This window comes from Suillus paluster (genome assembly GCF_016628075.1).
Source record: "Suillus paluster strain FC165 chromosome Unknown EDB91scaffold_24, whole genome shotgun sequence".
Lineage (NCBI taxonomy): Eukaryota > Fungi > Basidiomycota > Agaricomycetes > Boletales > Suillaceae > Suillus > Suillus paluster.
The window spans coordinates 303,345-320,275 of record NW_024537584.1 but is presented as its reverse complement, the minus strand read 5'-3'; the positions used below and the strand labels follow the sequence as shown (position 1 = coordinate 320,275).

Genomic DNA, 16,931 nt, shown 5'->3' with positions numbered 1-16,931 from the left:
TAGGTTTAGACTCACAGGAGGCAGAAAAACAGAACAGAACATGAAAATTCCGAAGATGTTATACAGTACAGAACGACAAAAAAAACCGTAACGAAACGGCGGGCTATACGAGATTACGGTATATCTATGCCGTCAACGTACGGATGACTGTTCGCGGCCGTTTCGAACAACCCCTAGGCGTGCTGCAAATTAAGATGTCGGATATAGCGGCTTCGACTGAGGAAGTGTGTAAATCAGGCGTGGACGAGGGCGATGTCAATATTAAAGGGAATGTGTCAAACAAGGCGTAAACCAGCGCCTCCCGTCAGACTAGGGGTCCCAGGAGCGGGACAATGAGTTCAGCTTGTCTACAAAAGAAAAGCAGTTCGACGACTGAAGACTATGTAGTATCTCACTTTCCGAGTCTGCATTGAATTCATTGCATTTGAAACCTATGTATCAAAATTTTAAACCAAGCTAGAAACATACACCATATGATACACAAATGTGGCACAACAAACAAGAATTTGCATAAGGCTTTGGAGATTACCTGGAATGAGGATCATGTGCCCTCAGGATAATTCTTCAGCATGCGCCTGATCTCTGATTCCGGTATCATCTTCTTAAACTCAAGAGCACACGGCTGGACCAGTGGCATCACCCCGCTCAAATATTCCATGTCATTCAACGGCTTCGTAGCGTCCAGAGTGACCTGGAACGCCCAAAACATGAGGACCGAATTGATGAAAATCGATCTGTACCAATAAAATGAGCTCGGAGGGTCGTGTGCGTTGAAGGATACCTTTACCTGCTCGCAACGTGTTGTCCGGGGCAAACGCTGGGAGAAAGGACCGTCAGAGAAAGTATAGCCTAGCAGAAGACGGTGCGTACCGCCGACCAAACCCAAAGACAAAGAATGACAGATCGTCTCTCATGCGGCCTTCGTCGTTGATCCAGCGCTGAGGCTTGAACGTGTCAGGGTCAGGGTAAACTTCTGGATCTCGAGAGATGGCCCTGATGTGGGAGCCATTAGATCCTTCATTAAGTCCATCTATTGAAGGACGATGCTTACCAATGGTTGCCGAATACTGTAGTCCCCGCAGGGAATGCAATAGTTTTCCTACGTTGGTAGATGTTAAATCACCCTAAACTGTTAAGAGATTACTTACCCAAATCACGTCTTTACCTGTTCGGTGAGGAAATCCTGAGTGATGATGTAAACTTCGGATACAGAACAAAGAATGGGGATGCCCACCCATAGAACCCAACGGTCTCCATCTCAAACACTCGGCAATGAAAGCATGCAGACGAGGAAGGGATTGTTCGTCAGCGAAGGTCGGTGCTGGAGTAGAGACACAATTAAATCGATGGAACTGCAATAGGAAATCGGGCTACCTCGGTGCCGGCCAATGACCGCATCAATCTCGGCCTGGACCTTAGCTTGCTCCTCGGGGAAACATGCGGCTGCCATCAGTACCGTACATATTGCCGTAGCAGTCTGACCCCTGAATTCAGCCATATACCGATACAAACAACCACAAGCACCTTACCGAATCAGATCCAGCTGAAAAGAATATGCCGGTAAGAAAAGCCATCTCTGTGAATGTCAAGCCATATTGCTCTTCGTTTTCTAGCAAATGTCTCCCGAATGAAGGGCCCTGCGTCCACATTGCTTTGCTGTGGAACGATTCAAATACCATGCGGAGATTGGCAGATGGAGACGCGTACAAGTTGTTGTTTCACGTGGTTCAGCTGACCAGTGAAGATTTTCTTGTTGCTTTCAAACTGTTGTCTCAGCTCTTGGCCATACCAAGGAAGGTATTTGAGCCACGGGATTGAGTTCACCAGGTACGCGTTAGGGCGCACGACTGCAAAAAGTGTCTCGAGGAACTGGCGCCCCCTAACGACTTCCTCGTCGGTCACATTCTTCCCAAATGCAACTTTCGTAATCGTTGTCGCACCATAGCTTTAAAACATCCGTGAGTAATGTACCGTCATAGACCGAACCTAGAGAAGCGCTTACTTTGTCGCATGCTTCTGGAAGTGGGACGGATCTTCAAGGATGCCGAGGACCGTGTTCTTGGCGTACGACATCTGCAGGGGTTGGTATGCCTCAGCTGCCTTAGGCTGGAGATGCGTATGAAGGGCTCTATATCACGTTGCAAAGTAAGATAGGGGCTATTTTCGCCTTCCCAGTATCGTTTGACAACGAACCTACGCATTCGACGGAACTTTTCTCCAGTGGACTCAAAAGCGATGCTCTGTCCGCCAGTAAAGAGTTCTCTACCAGCTACCATGCGAGGACGATCAGCTACTGCTCCGCCCTGCTTCTCCATAATGTCCATCGCAGCCTGCAACAGCATGTTGAGTGTAGATATGACAACTCAACGTGGAGTGACTGACTTTGTAACGGCCGATAAAAACAATTTTCTCAGTTCCTGTGCGAAGGGTGATTACAGGACCATACTCCTCAATCCATCGCCCTATAGTGAGAAATGGGCTGACCAGAGATACGACACAATTAACATTGACAATGCAATGAGTCAAGTGGGAAACTTTACTAGGGAGGGGATAGGATGTGCCCCCGAAGGTTCCAAGTGGGAGGGGAAGGTGGGAGGGGAAGGACATTCCTCGATCCAGTCAAGTAAGCCCGAGCGATCACTCCTGCTACCGCAAGACAAGCTGTGGCACTAAGAACGAGCTGCGTGTTGTCAGAAACGGGTATGCCAAGGAGTTGTAGCATGACTGATGAGAGGTACCTGAAGAAAGATGGGAGGCTCATACACAAGTTATGCATGACTTTTATAGCAGTGCTGCGGGTCAGTCGTAGCTACCGGCGACTACTAAGGCCACCTGTATCAGGATTTGTAAGTGTGCGAAGCTTCGCCGATAAGGCTGGAAGTTGTTCACTAACCACCAAGAGAACGGTGTTGGGCTACTCATCCTCTTCTCATCATTTCTTTGGGTTCTTCTAATTCGCCTCACTGGTTGATGCACAAGCACTGACACGGGTCTGGCCAAGAAAGCAAGGCATCTGACTCAGTGAGATCATGAAATGAAATGTGGTGGGAATGTAATACAATGCATAGATACCATCCGAGTCCATAGAGAGAGTATGAAGCATGTCAGGTGGTACGCTGCGCAAAGGATTGCAAATGGAAAAAAGAAAGATCAGTTTTCTACCAATGACATCAGATTGATCGAAGTATTTAAAGCTGGAATGTGAAGACGATAGTCTCGTCACCAACCTTATTTTGGTGCGAGCCTTACACAATTGTATCATGTAAGCGATGACTGATAACTTGTATTTGAATGGCGGACGGACAACCAAACCAATGATTTCCAACCAACGTGCTGTGTTGGATGGCGCAAACAGGATTGATTTTGAGACAGTCACAGCCTGATCGTAGCGGCGCCTGTGCACCTGTCCCCGACTCTGATTGGTATTACACCACTCAGTTACATCAATGCAAGTTCTTGAAGCTACAGCGCTAGCGATACATAATACTTACTGCTGATTTCTCGGTATAGCCGAGCTCAACACTGACAACAGCTGGCATTCTCATATGTATATCAGCTGTCTCTATATAAAACATCTATTCATTGTGTTTGTCTGCCCTACAGATCAATATGCAACGAGAAAAACTGAAGACACCAACCAGCACCAACCATTACATAGTCTCACGTAGTGACTCACTGCGTCCGGTTAGGTCTCGATGTGTCACACAAGTAACTGGGTCATGGGGAGCATATTGGGACAGCTGCGAGAAGTGTTGCTGTAAATCTAAGGTAGTGTTGTTGGTAGAACTGTTAGAGGGATGTGGACGTTCACTTCCGTATCATAGGACACATTGCAACGTAAACGCCCTCTTACAAACCTGGCGGCTCTGGTCAACGAGCTCGTCAATACCAGGTCGTCGTATCGGATACCAAACGTTCAACGGTTGGGGGAAAAAGTCCACAGCGAGAGGGAACCAGTGAAGTGTGCATCGTAACATCCCGCGTCCAGGGATGCCCCGAAGGCTGGGCTGTAATAAGTTAGCGAGAATACATAACACAGAACTAACCTATTATACACGGTTTACACAAGTGAGTTCGAACGCGGGACAAAAAAAGGAATAAAAAATCACTTCAGAATCGGTGTCAGTCAAAGGAACGTAAGTAAGACTCTCAATGTATAACGATCAGAGTCTGTGTTCAACGTGTCTTACGTGGCTCTGTCCCGACTACCAACTCACTTTCGATATCGATGTGTCTCGATCTCCTCAACCTCTCAATGAGGACGTCTCCAAAAGCAGTCATAGGGTGTCAAGACACCACCACCTTTGCTTATTTGAGGCAAGGATTGGACCATCCAAAGCCAGCGCTAGTGCGCATTCGGAAATCATTACTGACAAATTGAAGAAACGGTTGATTAATGATTTTCAGGATAATAAAGTTTCTTACTGGATGATAGGAAGTATCCAGGATCACCTCGGCCCCGAAAGACGCTTCGTACAATGGTCTTTTCTCCTTGGGAGTTCGGACTGGACGTAGTAATGTTGGTGATGTTGACAGAGCCAGCTTGTAGTTGTCTGCAGTATAGCATGGCATGAGACAGCAGCCGCAAGATCAAAAAATATTCAACTGCGCTCACTTCTCAGAGGGGCCTTCACCAGGGCCAGGCATTATTTTTCGGGCAAACCACCTCACCTTTTAAACCATTGACACGGTCAGCTACAAGGACGGAAGGAGAAAGATGTGACTGACAGGTTGGAAGAGGACCAGCGCTGTTGCTATCACAGCAAATGTGATTGAATATGCCACGGCGTAGAGCGCACTTGGCAGAACCACGAACTCCTCGTACTTAAAATTCGGACCGTAGGACAATTGAGCAACATTGGTCGCATCATGATGGTTGGCACGGCGTGCGAGTTCATACAGACCCCACGAGCGCTTGCACGACCTGGAGATTGGTGATCGCCATGAAATACCACGCCCCGTAGACAGGTCGATTAGAGTACGGCAGGGTATAGAGCATACGAGGCTTAGGAGAATTGGCTCCTTTCACTGATAAACGACTTGAAGTCAGCCACACCACCGCATCTTTCAATGCGGCAAAATAAACCTGGGCTCAGCGCGAAATTCTGCCTTGTCGCGAGCAGTTTATGTTTAGGAACGTCTTCCAATGCAGTAAGGATTGTGGAGAAAGTACCGCCTGAAATAGAAGCACCACCAAGCCTCCAAGCCGAAGTGGAGAGGTCGATAGTGGTAGAAGGCCCACCGGAGGATTTCAGCGTCTTGTTCGCGACGAACGCAAGAACATCAGATGGTACTGAGTCCAACCCGCAGCAAGGGACCACAATTGAGCCTGACTTGACAGCTGCGTAATCTAGTCTAATTTTAAAAGCGGTTAAGTTGGTACTTCTCAAGAGTAGTATGTGCATTCACATACTCAAAGATAATATCTTTTATCCAGTGAACCTCCCCGGTCAAATCCACGTAATGTTTTCCATGCTGCACACAAGCCCGGACAACAGAAGTTCCCCAACGCCAATATGGGCCAATGGTGTTAATCACGACCCTAGCCTGTCGCACCACAACGTCCACATCACTAGAATTCGTAACGTCCATGGTGAATACGGGTACATCGTCTTCGGAGAGATTGAGTCCTCGAACAACTTTCTCGAGTCTTGACTGTGACCGCGCGGCAAGACCAAATGTGAAGGATGACCGCTGCGGATGCGTGGCAAGGTACTGAGCTATGAGGCCACCAGTATAGCCTTGAGAACCGTCAGTGAGCTCTGAGCTGCTGGTTGACAATAACTTGTGTAGCCATACCTGTCGCCCCAAGAACAACTATGTCGACCATGACGAGGAACAGAGAACAACGCGTGTTACAGGTGCTGTAATTTTAGGTCTGTATACAACTGTTTTTACTATTCTAAGTTTACTCTCGGCTATTCCGGCGATGCAAGCAGATATCATGCGTCCTCGCTATCTTCAAAGCTTGGAGAAATCAGAATGGCCTCTACCTACTACCTATCAATCATCAAACATGGTTCTATCCATTCGAACCCCCATGTTTTGTTTCACTTCCATACCCAAGAGCTTCCTCTTCCCAACCTAATGAATACGATATTGAAATTATCAGAGTGGTCCGTATCGCAAACGACTTACCTCGACTCTCTCACTTTGAACCTTCCTCAACTCCATAAGCTCTTCTTTGCTCAGGTAGCTTTCGTGCTCGGCGGGCGCTTTCTTGTGTCGTAAAGAGTGAGCCCGCAAATCAGCTTCGGGATTATAGGAGTCTTCCGCCGGTGGAACGAACTCGCCGGCTCGTAGTGACGTCATCCGTCGTTCGTACGCTTCCATGTGGTAATATTTCTCGTGAGGGAGGGTTGCTACCAGACGCTAAATGATATCTGCAAGAAACTATCTAATGTCACGCACCGGTGTTATAATCCTCGACAAAAACAGCGAATTCTTTGCGCTCCTGGTCCTTGGATATGGCCTCCGGGTTGATCTTGCGTTCTTCCAGAAGCCACGTACGAAATTCTTGGGTCTTGTTGTAGAAACTAGGGAACGAATTAGCCGTACGTCAGTGACTACAACGATTGAACTGACTCGGTTTCATTGATGATGCCGTATTTTCCCCACTGAGCACCAGAGGCAGTCCCATGTTTTTTCTTCTGCAGGAAACCGGTTCGCTTGTGGTCATAATTCTTAAGACTACTCACTTTCTTGTCTTTCTTCTCTCTCTTTCGTTCCCTCTTCTCCTCACGACTGCGGTGCTTGTCTTTCTTCTTGCGACGCCTTCGCTCCGAATCCGTGTCCGATAAACTTGATACAGAACTTGAACGGGAGCGTGAACGCTTATGTCTGTGCCTTTCTCTGTCTTTATGCCGTTCATGCCTTTCCCTAGAGTGCGAGCGCTCGGGGCCGCGGGAGCGGGAACGAGACCTTGGCCGTTGGCGCCTATGTCTGGGGCTGCGAGACCGGGATCTTGAGTGCTTATGTGAGCGGATGGGGGATCGTGATCGACGAGGTGCGTCTCTCTCGGTATTCATTCCCAAACGTCGGCTATGGCCAGAAATATGTCTGTCTGCTATGACAGACTCTCTTTCCCTCGTAATTCTCCTATCATAGGTGGGGATTATATCCTGGCTTCGAGACCGACTTCGACTCCTCCGAGCATGATTTGAAGCCATGGGTTTTCTACACAAGATCTGGAGTGATTTGGAGTGGTTCGAGTGGCAGCGTGAGAATATTGCAGCCATTGTGGTTGTTTGGATCAGAAGCTTTTGCCAAACAACGCTCACGATTTTAGAAGCCGTCGAGTTCTTATTTGTCCTGCAATGTGACTGTCAATCTTAAGTGGCACCACGTGCAGGACTAGCCTTATTCCCGATTCATCTCATCCAACATTTGAGTTCTGGACGCTGTAATGTCAGCTGGCCGTAAGTGCTCTGCCAACTTCTTTCATACTCTCTCTCCTGTACACTCGGGGCTTCTCACGAATGGCCATCGTCGCCTCCTTAATCTTCATGTACAGCTTGCTTCCCTTCCTGCAGTCTGGCCATTGTTTGGAGTAGCACGAGTCGGACCAGCACATGTCGCCACCTGGTTCAGGCGTCGCGCCTCGGCTTTAACAACGTGATCGCGGCGTGGCAGACCGGCGCATTTCATTTTTTGTGGCATGCCAAATGGCCGTTATGAACCTCCTGTGCGTGATATTGGCTATTCACCACGACTAAACTTTATCCGCCGATCGCCCAGTCTCGCAGACTGGCTCATCGGATTACATGGTTGCAGCTTCATCTTGGTTGCAAGTTGATTCATGTTCTTACAATAAGATTGAATTGACTGTCTGGGTGTTTGTCAAAACGGTGGTGTTGCTAGCGAGCAAACATAAGGGATGAACACATTTGCCTGACATTTCCGTATAGGACGGTGAAGCATACACGGAGTGAGCCAAATGGTTCTTCTTTGGCATTTCACATATCGCAGAGTGTGCCCTAGAAACCATAGCCTTTCAAGTATAAAACGCTCTTCCTCTACTGCTGTGGCCCCTGCGGGTTCACAGAGTACTATTCATCTGTAGCATCTTGATTACTACAGTTGCGTCGCCATTCCCATGTCTTTCCAAGAAAGACCCTCCTCGGATTCCTAGTACGCCTTGTTAACCCAGCGACTGATTACCACCCTGAGTTGCTCATCATGCATTGTCGCAGCGTTCGGGAAACATTCCATTATGCGCACAGGCAGGAGACGACGTCTCTGAACCCCCCAGGCGTTCCGCCTTTTTTCGGTGTCGGACCACCATGGTCATTGTACGTTAGGTCTCTTCGCTGTTTGCCTAGTTCTTCAGCTTATCATTACCGTTGTTTAGCTCCACCTCGTCCCACATGAATGTAGTTACTGCATCGTGAGCAGCAGTATTCCTCTTTGTTTATGTGCCCCTCATGAGCGAGAACAGTGAAACCGGGATGATACCGCCTGATCATCCTTTTGTCGCGGGAAGCCCTCAGAATTTTCAGGGCAAGATGCTATTGCAGCGCCCTACCCCCTTCGTTGATTGTAGCGCATCGAGGCACGTCGATGATAGGTTGCCGGTGGCTTCCCCTGGCACTACGATGTCGAAATTTGCGATTTCTCAAACTATTGACAGTGGTTGGTCTACCAATACCTATTCACCTCCACCTCCGAAACTCGGAACATCCCCTTACAATTCACCCGAATTAATTTCACCGACTTCCCACGCGGTTGCTAGCAGCTCTTCCGTGTGGTCTGTGCATGGACCGGTCCATATCGGCACCATCCATTCATTGGTGGGACCAGAAGTCTTGCATGAAGACCACAGGACTGCAACGCTGCAAGGAGGTCCGCAGCCCCTGACACAAGTACCGCACCACATCTCATGGTATCCTCAAGTAGAGGTTGTGGGTAGCTCCGTGACCGCTATGCTTCAATCTCCTCCCCTCCGATCGAGATCAATGGTGTCGACCCTTCAACCTGGAAACGCACCTCGGAGGACAGTCCCCCGGCATCACGACACAAATCAAGTGGGTCTCCAGACGACTGGGACGGAGCCAGCTGGCCATGACCTCGCTTCCCATTCACCGCTTTGGAGACGCAGAGCCTCGTGGTCGAGTTACGCCGATAGGCCCACAAAAGCTCTGCGGTGGAACGGATTTATCGTCGATGAAGAAGATGTCAGGGAGACCAGGAACATTAATGGCGGTCTCATTGACTTTTATCTCTGCCGCTGGACGCACGCAGGGCAGGAATGCGGTATGCATGTTATGGGTGATCGTGCCCGATTGGCAAGGCATATACAGAGATGGCATAGGATACACGCGGGACACGGTCAGAGACAGGTTCCTTGCCGCTGGGGCGACTGTGGAAAGCTAATGAAGAGAGAAAACATTGTCCGACATATTATCGCCACCCATCTCAAGATCAAATGGCGCTGCTCGGTGTGTCGTGCCAAGCTGTCTCGCGATGATGCCTCTGCGAGACACTTCGAACGCGTTAAATCGTGCAGGAATGGCGTTGCGACAGTTGAAAGAGGCCCAGAAGCACAGGAGGTGAATGTTGGCGAAGTGGTCGAGTTCTAATCAAGCCTCAGATTGATTGCTTGGCGAGGTTTGGACATTTCTTCTTCTTCTTCTTTGTATTATAGTTCTACATAGGTTTGCGTGTTCCATCTGTAAGATTACTACTTATATCGAAACATTTATGCCTGCTGCTGTCCAACTTATTTTCCCCCTCGAAAGCAGATAAAAATGCTTGTGCGACTATGGATGGATGTGTGAACTAAAAGCACTCGAATGTACTGGCAATACAACTGTTCTACTTTGACTGAAACTACAGACTAAGAACTCGTACCAGACAGATCACTGGTGCTACTATCCCCTGCTTGACACTTTGTAGAATCGGAATGAACTCATGTACCTCTTTAGGTTCAGATCAGCGCCAGCAACCCTCCCGTTCACGTGATCTCTGCGACTTGACTTGATCAAGCAATGCACAAGCTCGACTGATGATGGATGCTCGTTGCATCATAGCACTTTAGGACATGCACCCAGTGATCGAGATTCAATGAGATCCACCCAGCGTCTAGAATCACGCGACCGACACCATGACAAGCTTTTCATGTCAGAGAAGTCGTCATGGGGAGTGCATAGGAGAGATCACACCCACTATTCCAATATTTTCACTCGCTGTGAACGAGCGTTCCCGCGCATATACCGCAAGAAGCTTACCTGTCTTCAACATCCTGGTCTACAATCCACACGTAGAAGTTCCTAGATGAATGAAGCCTTCCTTGGGATGGTGGCTAAGTTTCCTCATATGGTAGAGCCCTTCGACACATTCGTGTTCAAATCTAAAGTCCTTATTCAGTAGTGGTCAAGTGTAAAATTTCGAGATTTTTTAACCGAGGTGGCGTTGTGGGCGTTTGTTTAATTCTAAAGACTTTGCCAAACATAGACCAAAAATGGAATATGCTGCCAGCAGCACCGGCGTATCGTTTCTAGAATCTACTGCGGGGCCGAGTACCATTCTTACGAAACTTCTGAAGCACCTGCCATCCAGATTCTAGAAAGGACTATTCTCTCGCTACGAGCAGGATGTCCAAGTCACGCCGTATTCTCTCAGGTGCACTCGGCAAGCGCTCTTCCCAAATGGCTACCTCCAGCTCTGGCGCAACCGCCAGCGAGCTTTTCGACATTCCAGAGTCCTCCTTCGTGTCCACGTCCGCTCATTCAATACTACCAGTCTCGTCTACTCCAGCACACTCATATCCACAACAACGCAGTCCCTCACCCCCGGCATCGAGCTATTTCCCATCTGTATCCACCATGCAGAGTGGTGAACCACAGCCTGCTCCAGGCGCTTCTACGCACTTTGCATATAGCACAACCCTCAGAAGACATCACCATGAAGGCTCCCTCGGTCTTCAACTACCTCCGAATTTCTCTGATATCACTTCCAGTGTCACGACAGACGGATTACCATCGCTATGGCAGAAGGCAAAAGGTGTTGTGACACGTCAACTCTCAGATGTCGCCACAGAAAACCGATATGAATTAGTGTCAATGGGAGGGCGGGTTAGCCCGCCCTCGAAGCATCGAGAGGATCGAGACAGGACAGAAACACCTTCTGCGTGTTTTGTTCATTGGACAGTTGAGGTGTGTAGATTTTTTCATCCGTTCCTCTTGCTTGTGCGTACCGCTCTTTCCCCACCACCATCCAATGTTTCTGGAAATTCAGGATAGAAGCGCGGATTTCTTTTGTGCCTTCTGATCCACACTTTATTTTTACCTTCTCGTTATTCCCCAAAAAGGATCTCGCCAAAAGGGTGAAATCTAGATAGCCGTTCCGGTATCAGGTAAGTACACGAACTTACCAAATTGTCTTCGTAGGACACTCTGGCACACTTTCAGACATCCCCAGTCTCTGGTCTTCCTAGTTCATCGATTCTCGCGCTCCAGGCTGCCCATGGATTCAATGAATTTTCCGTATCTATGCCTGAGCCAGCTCTGCTCAAGTTTGCGAAGACGATTTACGAGAGCCCACTGATCCTGCTCCTATGCGGCAGTGCTGTGATTAGTGCGGTAATGGGTAATATTGATGATGCAGTTAGCATCACAGTAGCAGTACTAATAGTATTGACTGGTAGGTACTCACGAAACGTTAATCATTGACATACGCTCATCTTCCACCCCTAGTTGGCTTTGTGCAAGAACAGCGCTCGGAGAAAAGCCTAGAAGCGCTCAACAAGCTCGTACCACACCACTGCCACGTAATTCGGTGCGACACGAATATTCTATTAGACATTCCATTATCTCACCATTCACGAACATTCCTAGTGATCAACGTGATATACATGTTCTTGCCAATGAGCTGGTTCCTGGTGACATTGTCTCGCTATCTTCGGGAGACCGTGTTCCCGCGGATATGCGCATCATCACCGCGGTAGATCTCGAGATTGACGAGAGCAGTCTGACTGGGGAGACCAACGCACGCCGAAAGGATTCTAATCCTTGCATCTCTCAAGCTTCGATGCCTCCCACAACTAATTCGAGTGGCCACGAGAACTCAGGAGATATCGCGCTAGCTGACCGTTCGTGCATAGGATACATGGGAACTTTGGTTCGGAACGGTGAGTGGACACTAAGCGCGGGATCTCTGTGCTTAGACCCCATACTCCCCTAAGGTCGCGGCATGGGTGTTGTGATCGCGACTGGCCCTCAAACAGAGTTTGGTGTGATCTTTTCCATGATTCAAGACGTATGTGTATTTTCAGCTCTTGATCAGGAGCGTGCTTAGCTCCAAACAGGTCGAGGAAAAACGTACGCCTCTTCAATTGAGCATGGATGAGCTGGCCAAGAAGTTGTCGATTATATCCTTCGGCATTATTGGAGTTATTTGCCTTATTGGCACATGGCAGCAACGGCCCTGGTTAGACATGTTCACCATCGGTGGTAGGTGATTCTATTAGTGTCGCCTTATCCGTCTGACTTTGCATACAGTATCTCTTGCGGTAGCAGCCATCCCGGAGGGACTTCCCATTGTCACGACTGTCACCTTAGCTCTCGGAGTTCTAAGGATGTCAAAGAGAAAGGCCATCGTGAAAAAGCTTCATTCCGTCGAAGCCTTGGGTTGTATTTCTGTCATTTGTTCTGACAAGACTGGTCAGTGAATAAATGCTTTATCTTTATCTTTGTTACAAATCGATGTTACAGGCACCTTGACAAAGAATGAACAGACAGTTACGGAGATATACGTCGTCGATGAGAACATTCAAGTTGATGAACTTCGGTCACCGATATCCCCGGCAGTCAGAAAGGTACTGGAGATCGGCTCTTTGTGCAACAATTCCTCGATGTCCAGGGATGGCGAGGGTGCATATGTCGGTCAATCAACCGATGTAGCGCTGCTGAATGTTCTGTCCTCATTCGACGTGCCAGATCAACGGCATGTAGGTTTATAGTCACAACGTCGTCAGTGTTCTGTGCTAAAATCGACCTTTAGTCCTTCACCCGCCTTTCAGAGAAACCTTTCAACTCGGAACAAAAGTACATGGCCGTCAGTGGTATTCACACCCACTCCACAACTCTCTATTCAGGTTCTCCTCGCGAAATGTACTACATCAAGGGTTCCATCGACGCCATCTTGGATCGTTGCAAGTTTTACTTTGTTACCGACGGCTCAACACCTGCCTTGGACGCTGGCACGCGCGGCGTCATACTGAAGAACGCCCAAGCAACAGCATCACGAGGTCTCCGAGTAATCGCCATGGCGTATGGATACGGATCTATCGATTCTCCACGTCAGGATTCTGCACTGTCACAGCAATCAATGCACCGTTCCACCCAGTTGACGCCGCTGTCGCGGACTCCAGTTCCTGATGAAGATAAGACCAATTTGGTCTTTGTTGGGTTCCAGGCTATGTTTGATCCCCCACGCAAGGGAGTTGCGGATGCTATCGGCTTGCTCCAGAACGGCGGGGTACAAGTCGTTATGATCACCGGAGATGCTGAGCAGACAGCCTTAGCCATCGCGCAAAAGCTGGGGCTCCGCGTTGGTCCTACACGAACTCATGATGGCCAGCTCCGCAACTATTGCTTGACTGGAAAGGATCTTGACCAGATGAGCAAGGCGCAGCTCATCGAGCGGGTAGGCAGCGTGAGCGTGTTCGCGCGGACGACGCCACGACATAAAATGGCGATTGTTGAAGCTTTTCAAGCTCGTGGGGCTATTGTGGCTATGACCGGGGACGGGGGTGAGTGCTGTCTATATCACGCCATGAGTAGGCTTATATAATTGTTGCCTGTCTTTGTCCACCCGTTTCGCTAGTCAATGATGCGCCAGCACTAAAAATGGCTGACATCGGTGTGTCGATGGGGAAAAGTGGCACTGACGTCGCGAAAGAAGCCGCCGATGCTATCCTCGTGGATGACAACTTCAGCACAATATTACCTGCTGTCGAAGAGGGTGAGTGGTTTTTTTTTTCAAATAATAGTCACGTAATTGACCTAAGCTGATTCTAAAGGCAAATCTATCTTTCACAATATCCAAAATTTCTTGTCTTTCCAGCTTAGCACTGCTGCTGCCGCATTGACGCTCATTACACTTAGCACGTTATTTGGATTCAGCAACCCCCTCAACGCCATGCAGATACTCTTCATTAACATTTTGATGGACGGTGCGTCCTATGGATCGCTCTCGATTAGCAGATGTCTGATTTGGTCCCAGGACCCCCAAGTCAATCGTTAGGTGTAGATCCAGTAGATCCAGCAGTAATGCGAAGACCACCACGGAAGAAAACCGAGCCCATAATAACCCGACGCCTGTTATACCGCGTCCTTTTCTCGGCGGCCACCATCGTCTGTGGAACCTCTTTCATCTATACCACTGCGTTGGACGATGATCATGTATCGAGGCGGGAACAAACTATGGTCAGTTCTTCGATGCCTGATTTTTGCTTATCACAGCTTACATATTGAATAGACTTTCACATGCTTCGTCTTCCTTGACCTCGTGTCAGCAGTGCAAAACCGTGGTCTTGGATGTGGACTGTTACAAAACAAGATGCTCGTCACAACCGTATCGGTATCATTTCTCGTCCAGTTGGCACTCGTTTATGTTCCCTTCATGCAAAAGATCTTCCAGACGGACGCTCTTGGCTCGGAGGATCTCTTGACCATCTTACTCATAGCTGCAACGTCTTTCGTGCTCCATGAGGGACGGAGACGTTTCGAGAGGGCGGTCCAGTCAAACGAAACATATGCTAGCGTTGCGGAAGAGATGGCATGATCTTAATAGAACAGCTGGGTATCTAGGCACAAATATAGCTGAATAGAGCGACGGATAACTATAGAGTCTATACCTACATACTACTACACATTATAACCGTGTACACACTCGAGATCGAACAACCATTCACATATGACTACCCCACAACTGGATGCATATCCCAAGCTAAGTCATCACTTTGTAGGGAGTGAAAGCTGGGGGAATGATCATCCAGGACGGCGCGCCAGGAGGGACTGCTCGAGGAGCACAGCCAGTGGCAAGACGAGATTGTGAGTAGCATTCTGTACGTAATTCCTGTACGGAATATAATATGTCAGTGGGTCAAGCAATGTTGACCGGAAAGCCGACGTACCTCAAAACTCCATGACCGAAGACCTGGTGTCGCCGAGATACTCTGAAACACGTCGGAATGCTCTTGAGCCACTTCATCGGTGCAAATCTGCATGTCGTGTGACATGGTGGAAGTGTCATTGGAGGAAGTGGAATCGGCCAGATTAGCGACAGTATGACCTTGAACGGTGCCTGTGGGCAGCGCGCGCACTCGAACAGGAAGAGGGATAATTGCTCTCTTGGGAATAGCACCCTGCCAAACCGCTGCTGCCCTCGAAATAAAAATACCCTCATCATCTTCCACAATTTCGAAAGATAAGTTCAAGGGAATATCCTTTCCTCCTGTACCGAGAAGCGTAGAGGGTTCTGGAGATGTGTAGTAGTGGCCGTAACCGGTGATTGATGTGAAAGCTGGTGTATCGGGAGGGACGGTCGTTCCGAGAGCGCATTGCGCAGATTGCACAGACATGATGAGGGAAATTGGGGCTTAAGCGACTGAAAGATGGTTCTGTTGATATGCTAGATTTTATATTGTAGGTAATGCTAGTGTGGATTGGCGTACGCCGTAAAATATTAGTTCACTTCAATCGGCAATGGAGAAGAATGAGATAACATAATGAAGCACCTCATTTACATGGCTTAGCCGGGGAAAAGACCAGTTGCTCACTGAGACTGGCGACGTCCACACATTGTGAGGCTTTAATACACGGTGGTGGATGAACCCAAGGAAGAAAAAAAAAGTAGCCGGACTCGGCAGCATTCCGGGACTCGGAGCTAGTGGCACTGTGACCGAGGTCCACTAAAAATGTGCCAAATATAAGTAATAGTATTCATTCATGCACGTGGTCACTGGTGTCGTCCTCTACCAGCGCAGCAATCATAAGCAGACAGCATGCTAGCAGCATCTATTGGTACTATGGGTAGGTAGGTATATGTTCTACGTTCATCCGTAATATGATACTTGGAATGCCCAGGAGTAATCGACTTGATCCTGTGGCATCATGATGGTCAAGACACCCGACCCATCAATGTCCCACTCAAGGCTCTGCGCATTCCTTGAGCTAGGTCAAAGCAGCACAACGCTGTCCCCCTTTTGAATTGGCAGCACCATGCCACCTGCATCCGCCGTGATTTTTTCGTCGCTTGGGTTGTTGAATGCGATGACACATAATGTCTTTGGTGTAGTGAGGAATGATCCTGTCGGATCTTGGGATGCTTGGTCCAGTAATTCTAGTGCGAACACGTAAGAGAGGGATGCCAAAGGGGTATTCGCGACCTACTGTTGCATAAACACAATTGCTGACAACATCGACCAGCATTTAGATAATAGTCGATCCGTTCTTGTACTGGCAGCATTCAAACTGTAGTTGAAGGGGTCCATGCCTTCGCTTGTCTCCCAGCGACGAGTAGACAGGGAACCGAACGTCGCATACTCAGGTGTGTCAAAGTCCGGGACTACACCACAGCCTTAAGTTGATGTCGCATCAGAAATACCTGATCATTTGCAGTAAAAACGACCTACGGCCATTCATAGCAACCTGGTAGCCATTCCGCATCGCCTCGTTGTAGAATTGTGCGGCAAATTCCAACGTCTTGTTGGGGCCTCCGATGTCGCACCACTAGCCCCCGTCAGCGCATGTCAGAATGAGCTCACCATGATTTCTGTATCATTATCCAGCGCCAAAGACAGCATCTGCGGGTATTGCAAACCCCTCAATATAATCGCTGATATTCGATATTCTTTTATAAGGCTCCAGCTCAAACGCATTGAATGCATCGTGCGCCAAGCCTCCTGGCCATATATCAAACCCGTGCTT

At 48.6% G+C, this 16,931-nt stretch overlaps 7 protein-coding genes across 7 annotated transcripts; 2 read left to right on the top strand and 5 right to left on the bottom strand.

Annotated features, from left to right (window-relative positions):
- Positions 1-541: 541 nt before the first annotated feature.
- EDB91DRAFT_1237221 (cytochrome P450) lies at positions 542-2,722 on the bottom strand (the record flags this gene model as incomplete). Its single annotated transcript, XM_041321558.1, has 13 exons — positions 542-734; positions 788-817; positions 871-1,015; positions 1,069-1,099; positions 1,149-1,183; positions 1,244-1,321; positions 1,375-1,477; positions 1,530-1,651; positions 1,677-1,945; positions 2,003-2,128; positions 2,194-2,330; positions 2,383-2,479; positions 2,541-2,722. 13 exons carry the CDS (start codon positions 2,720-2,722, stop codon positions 542-544), a joined length of 1,548 nt encoding a protein of 515 aa, XP_041177461.1.
- A 1,454-nt stretch (positions 2,723-4,176) lies between these two features.
- EDB91DRAFT_1328939 (Saccharopine dehydrogenase-domain-containing protein) lies at positions 4,177-5,853 on the bottom strand (the record flags this gene model as incomplete). Its single annotated transcript, XM_041325299.1, has 9 exons — positions 5,800-5,853; positions 5,414-5,741; positions 5,087-5,355; positions 4,953-5,028; positions 4,729-4,924; positions 4,616-4,671; positions 4,426-4,553; positions 4,331-4,369; positions 4,177-4,265 (listed from the first exon to the last, which is right to left on the bottom strand). The coding sequence occupies exons 1-9, from the start codon at positions 5,828-5,830 to the stop codon at positions 4,177-4,179; spliced, it is 1,212 nt and encodes a 403-aa protein (XP_041177460.1). The 5' UTR covers positions 5,831-5,853.
- On the bottom strand, positions 5,837-7,256 carry EDB91DRAFT_1131663 (uncharacterized protein). Its single transcript, XM_041318663.1, has 5 exons — positions 6,699-7,256; positions 6,586-6,650; positions 6,412-6,536; positions 6,139-6,362; positions 5,837-6,084 (listed from the first exon to the last, which is right to left on the bottom strand). Exons 1-5 carry the CDS (start codon positions 7,236-7,238, stop codon positions 6,004-6,006), a joined length of 1,035 nt encoding a protein of 344 aa, XP_041177459.1. The 5' UTR covers positions 7,239-7,256; the 3' UTR covers positions 5,837-6,003.
- A 546-nt stretch (positions 7,257-7,802) lies between these two features.
- On the top strand, positions 7,803-9,715 carry EDB91DRAFT_340741 (uncharacterized protein). Its single transcript, XM_041326929.1, has 4 exons — positions 7,803-8,130; positions 8,193-8,291; positions 8,351-8,386; positions 8,438-9,715. Exons 1-4 carry the CDS (start codon positions 8,096-8,098, stop codon positions 9,576-9,578), a joined length of 1,311 nt encoding a protein of 436 aa, XP_041177458.1. The 5' UTR covers positions 7,803-8,095; the 3' UTR covers positions 9,579-9,715.
- An 877-nt stretch (positions 9,716-10,592) lies between these two features.
- Positions 10,593-14,784, top strand: EDB91DRAFT_1052827 (uncharacterized protein; the record flags this gene model as incomplete). Its single annotated transcript, XM_041313699.1, has 13 exons — positions 10,593-11,153; positions 11,388-11,640; positions 11,694-11,775; positions 11,835-12,127; positions 12,182-12,255; positions 12,305-12,449; positions 12,498-12,659; positions 12,711-12,946; positions 13,000-13,750; positions 13,825-13,962; positions 14,021-14,173; positions 14,224-14,426; positions 14,479-14,784. 13 exons carry the CDS (start codon positions 10,593-10,595, stop codon positions 14,782-14,784), a joined length of 3,357 nt encoding a protein of 1,118 aa, XP_041177457.1.
- Positions 14,785-14,896: 112 nt separating this feature from the next.
- On the bottom strand, positions 14,897-15,831 carry EDB91DRAFT_340692 (uncharacterized protein). The gene is made up of 2 exons (XM_041326928.1): positions 15,137-15,831; positions 14,897-15,078 (listed from the first exon to the last, which is right to left on the bottom strand). The coding sequence occupies exons 1-2, from the start codon at positions 15,581-15,583 to the stop codon at positions 14,950-14,952; spliced, it is 576 nt and encodes a 191-aa protein (XP_041177456.1). The 5' UTR covers positions 15,584-15,831; the 3' UTR covers positions 14,897-14,949.
- A 125-nt stretch (positions 15,832-15,956) lies between these two features.
- On the bottom strand, positions 15,957-16,891 carry EDB91DRAFT_1336421 (uncharacterized protein; the record flags this gene model as incomplete). The annotated part of the gene is made up of 4 exons (XM_041325536.1): positions 15,957-16,344; positions 16,462-16,581; positions 16,637-16,733; positions 16,769-16,891. The coding sequence occupies 4 exons, from the start codon at positions 16,889-16,891 to the stop codon at positions 16,181-16,183; spliced, it is 504 nt and encodes a 167-aa protein (XP_041177455.1). The 3' UTR covers positions 15,957-16,180.
- Positions 16,892-16,931: the final 40 nt, after the last annotated feature.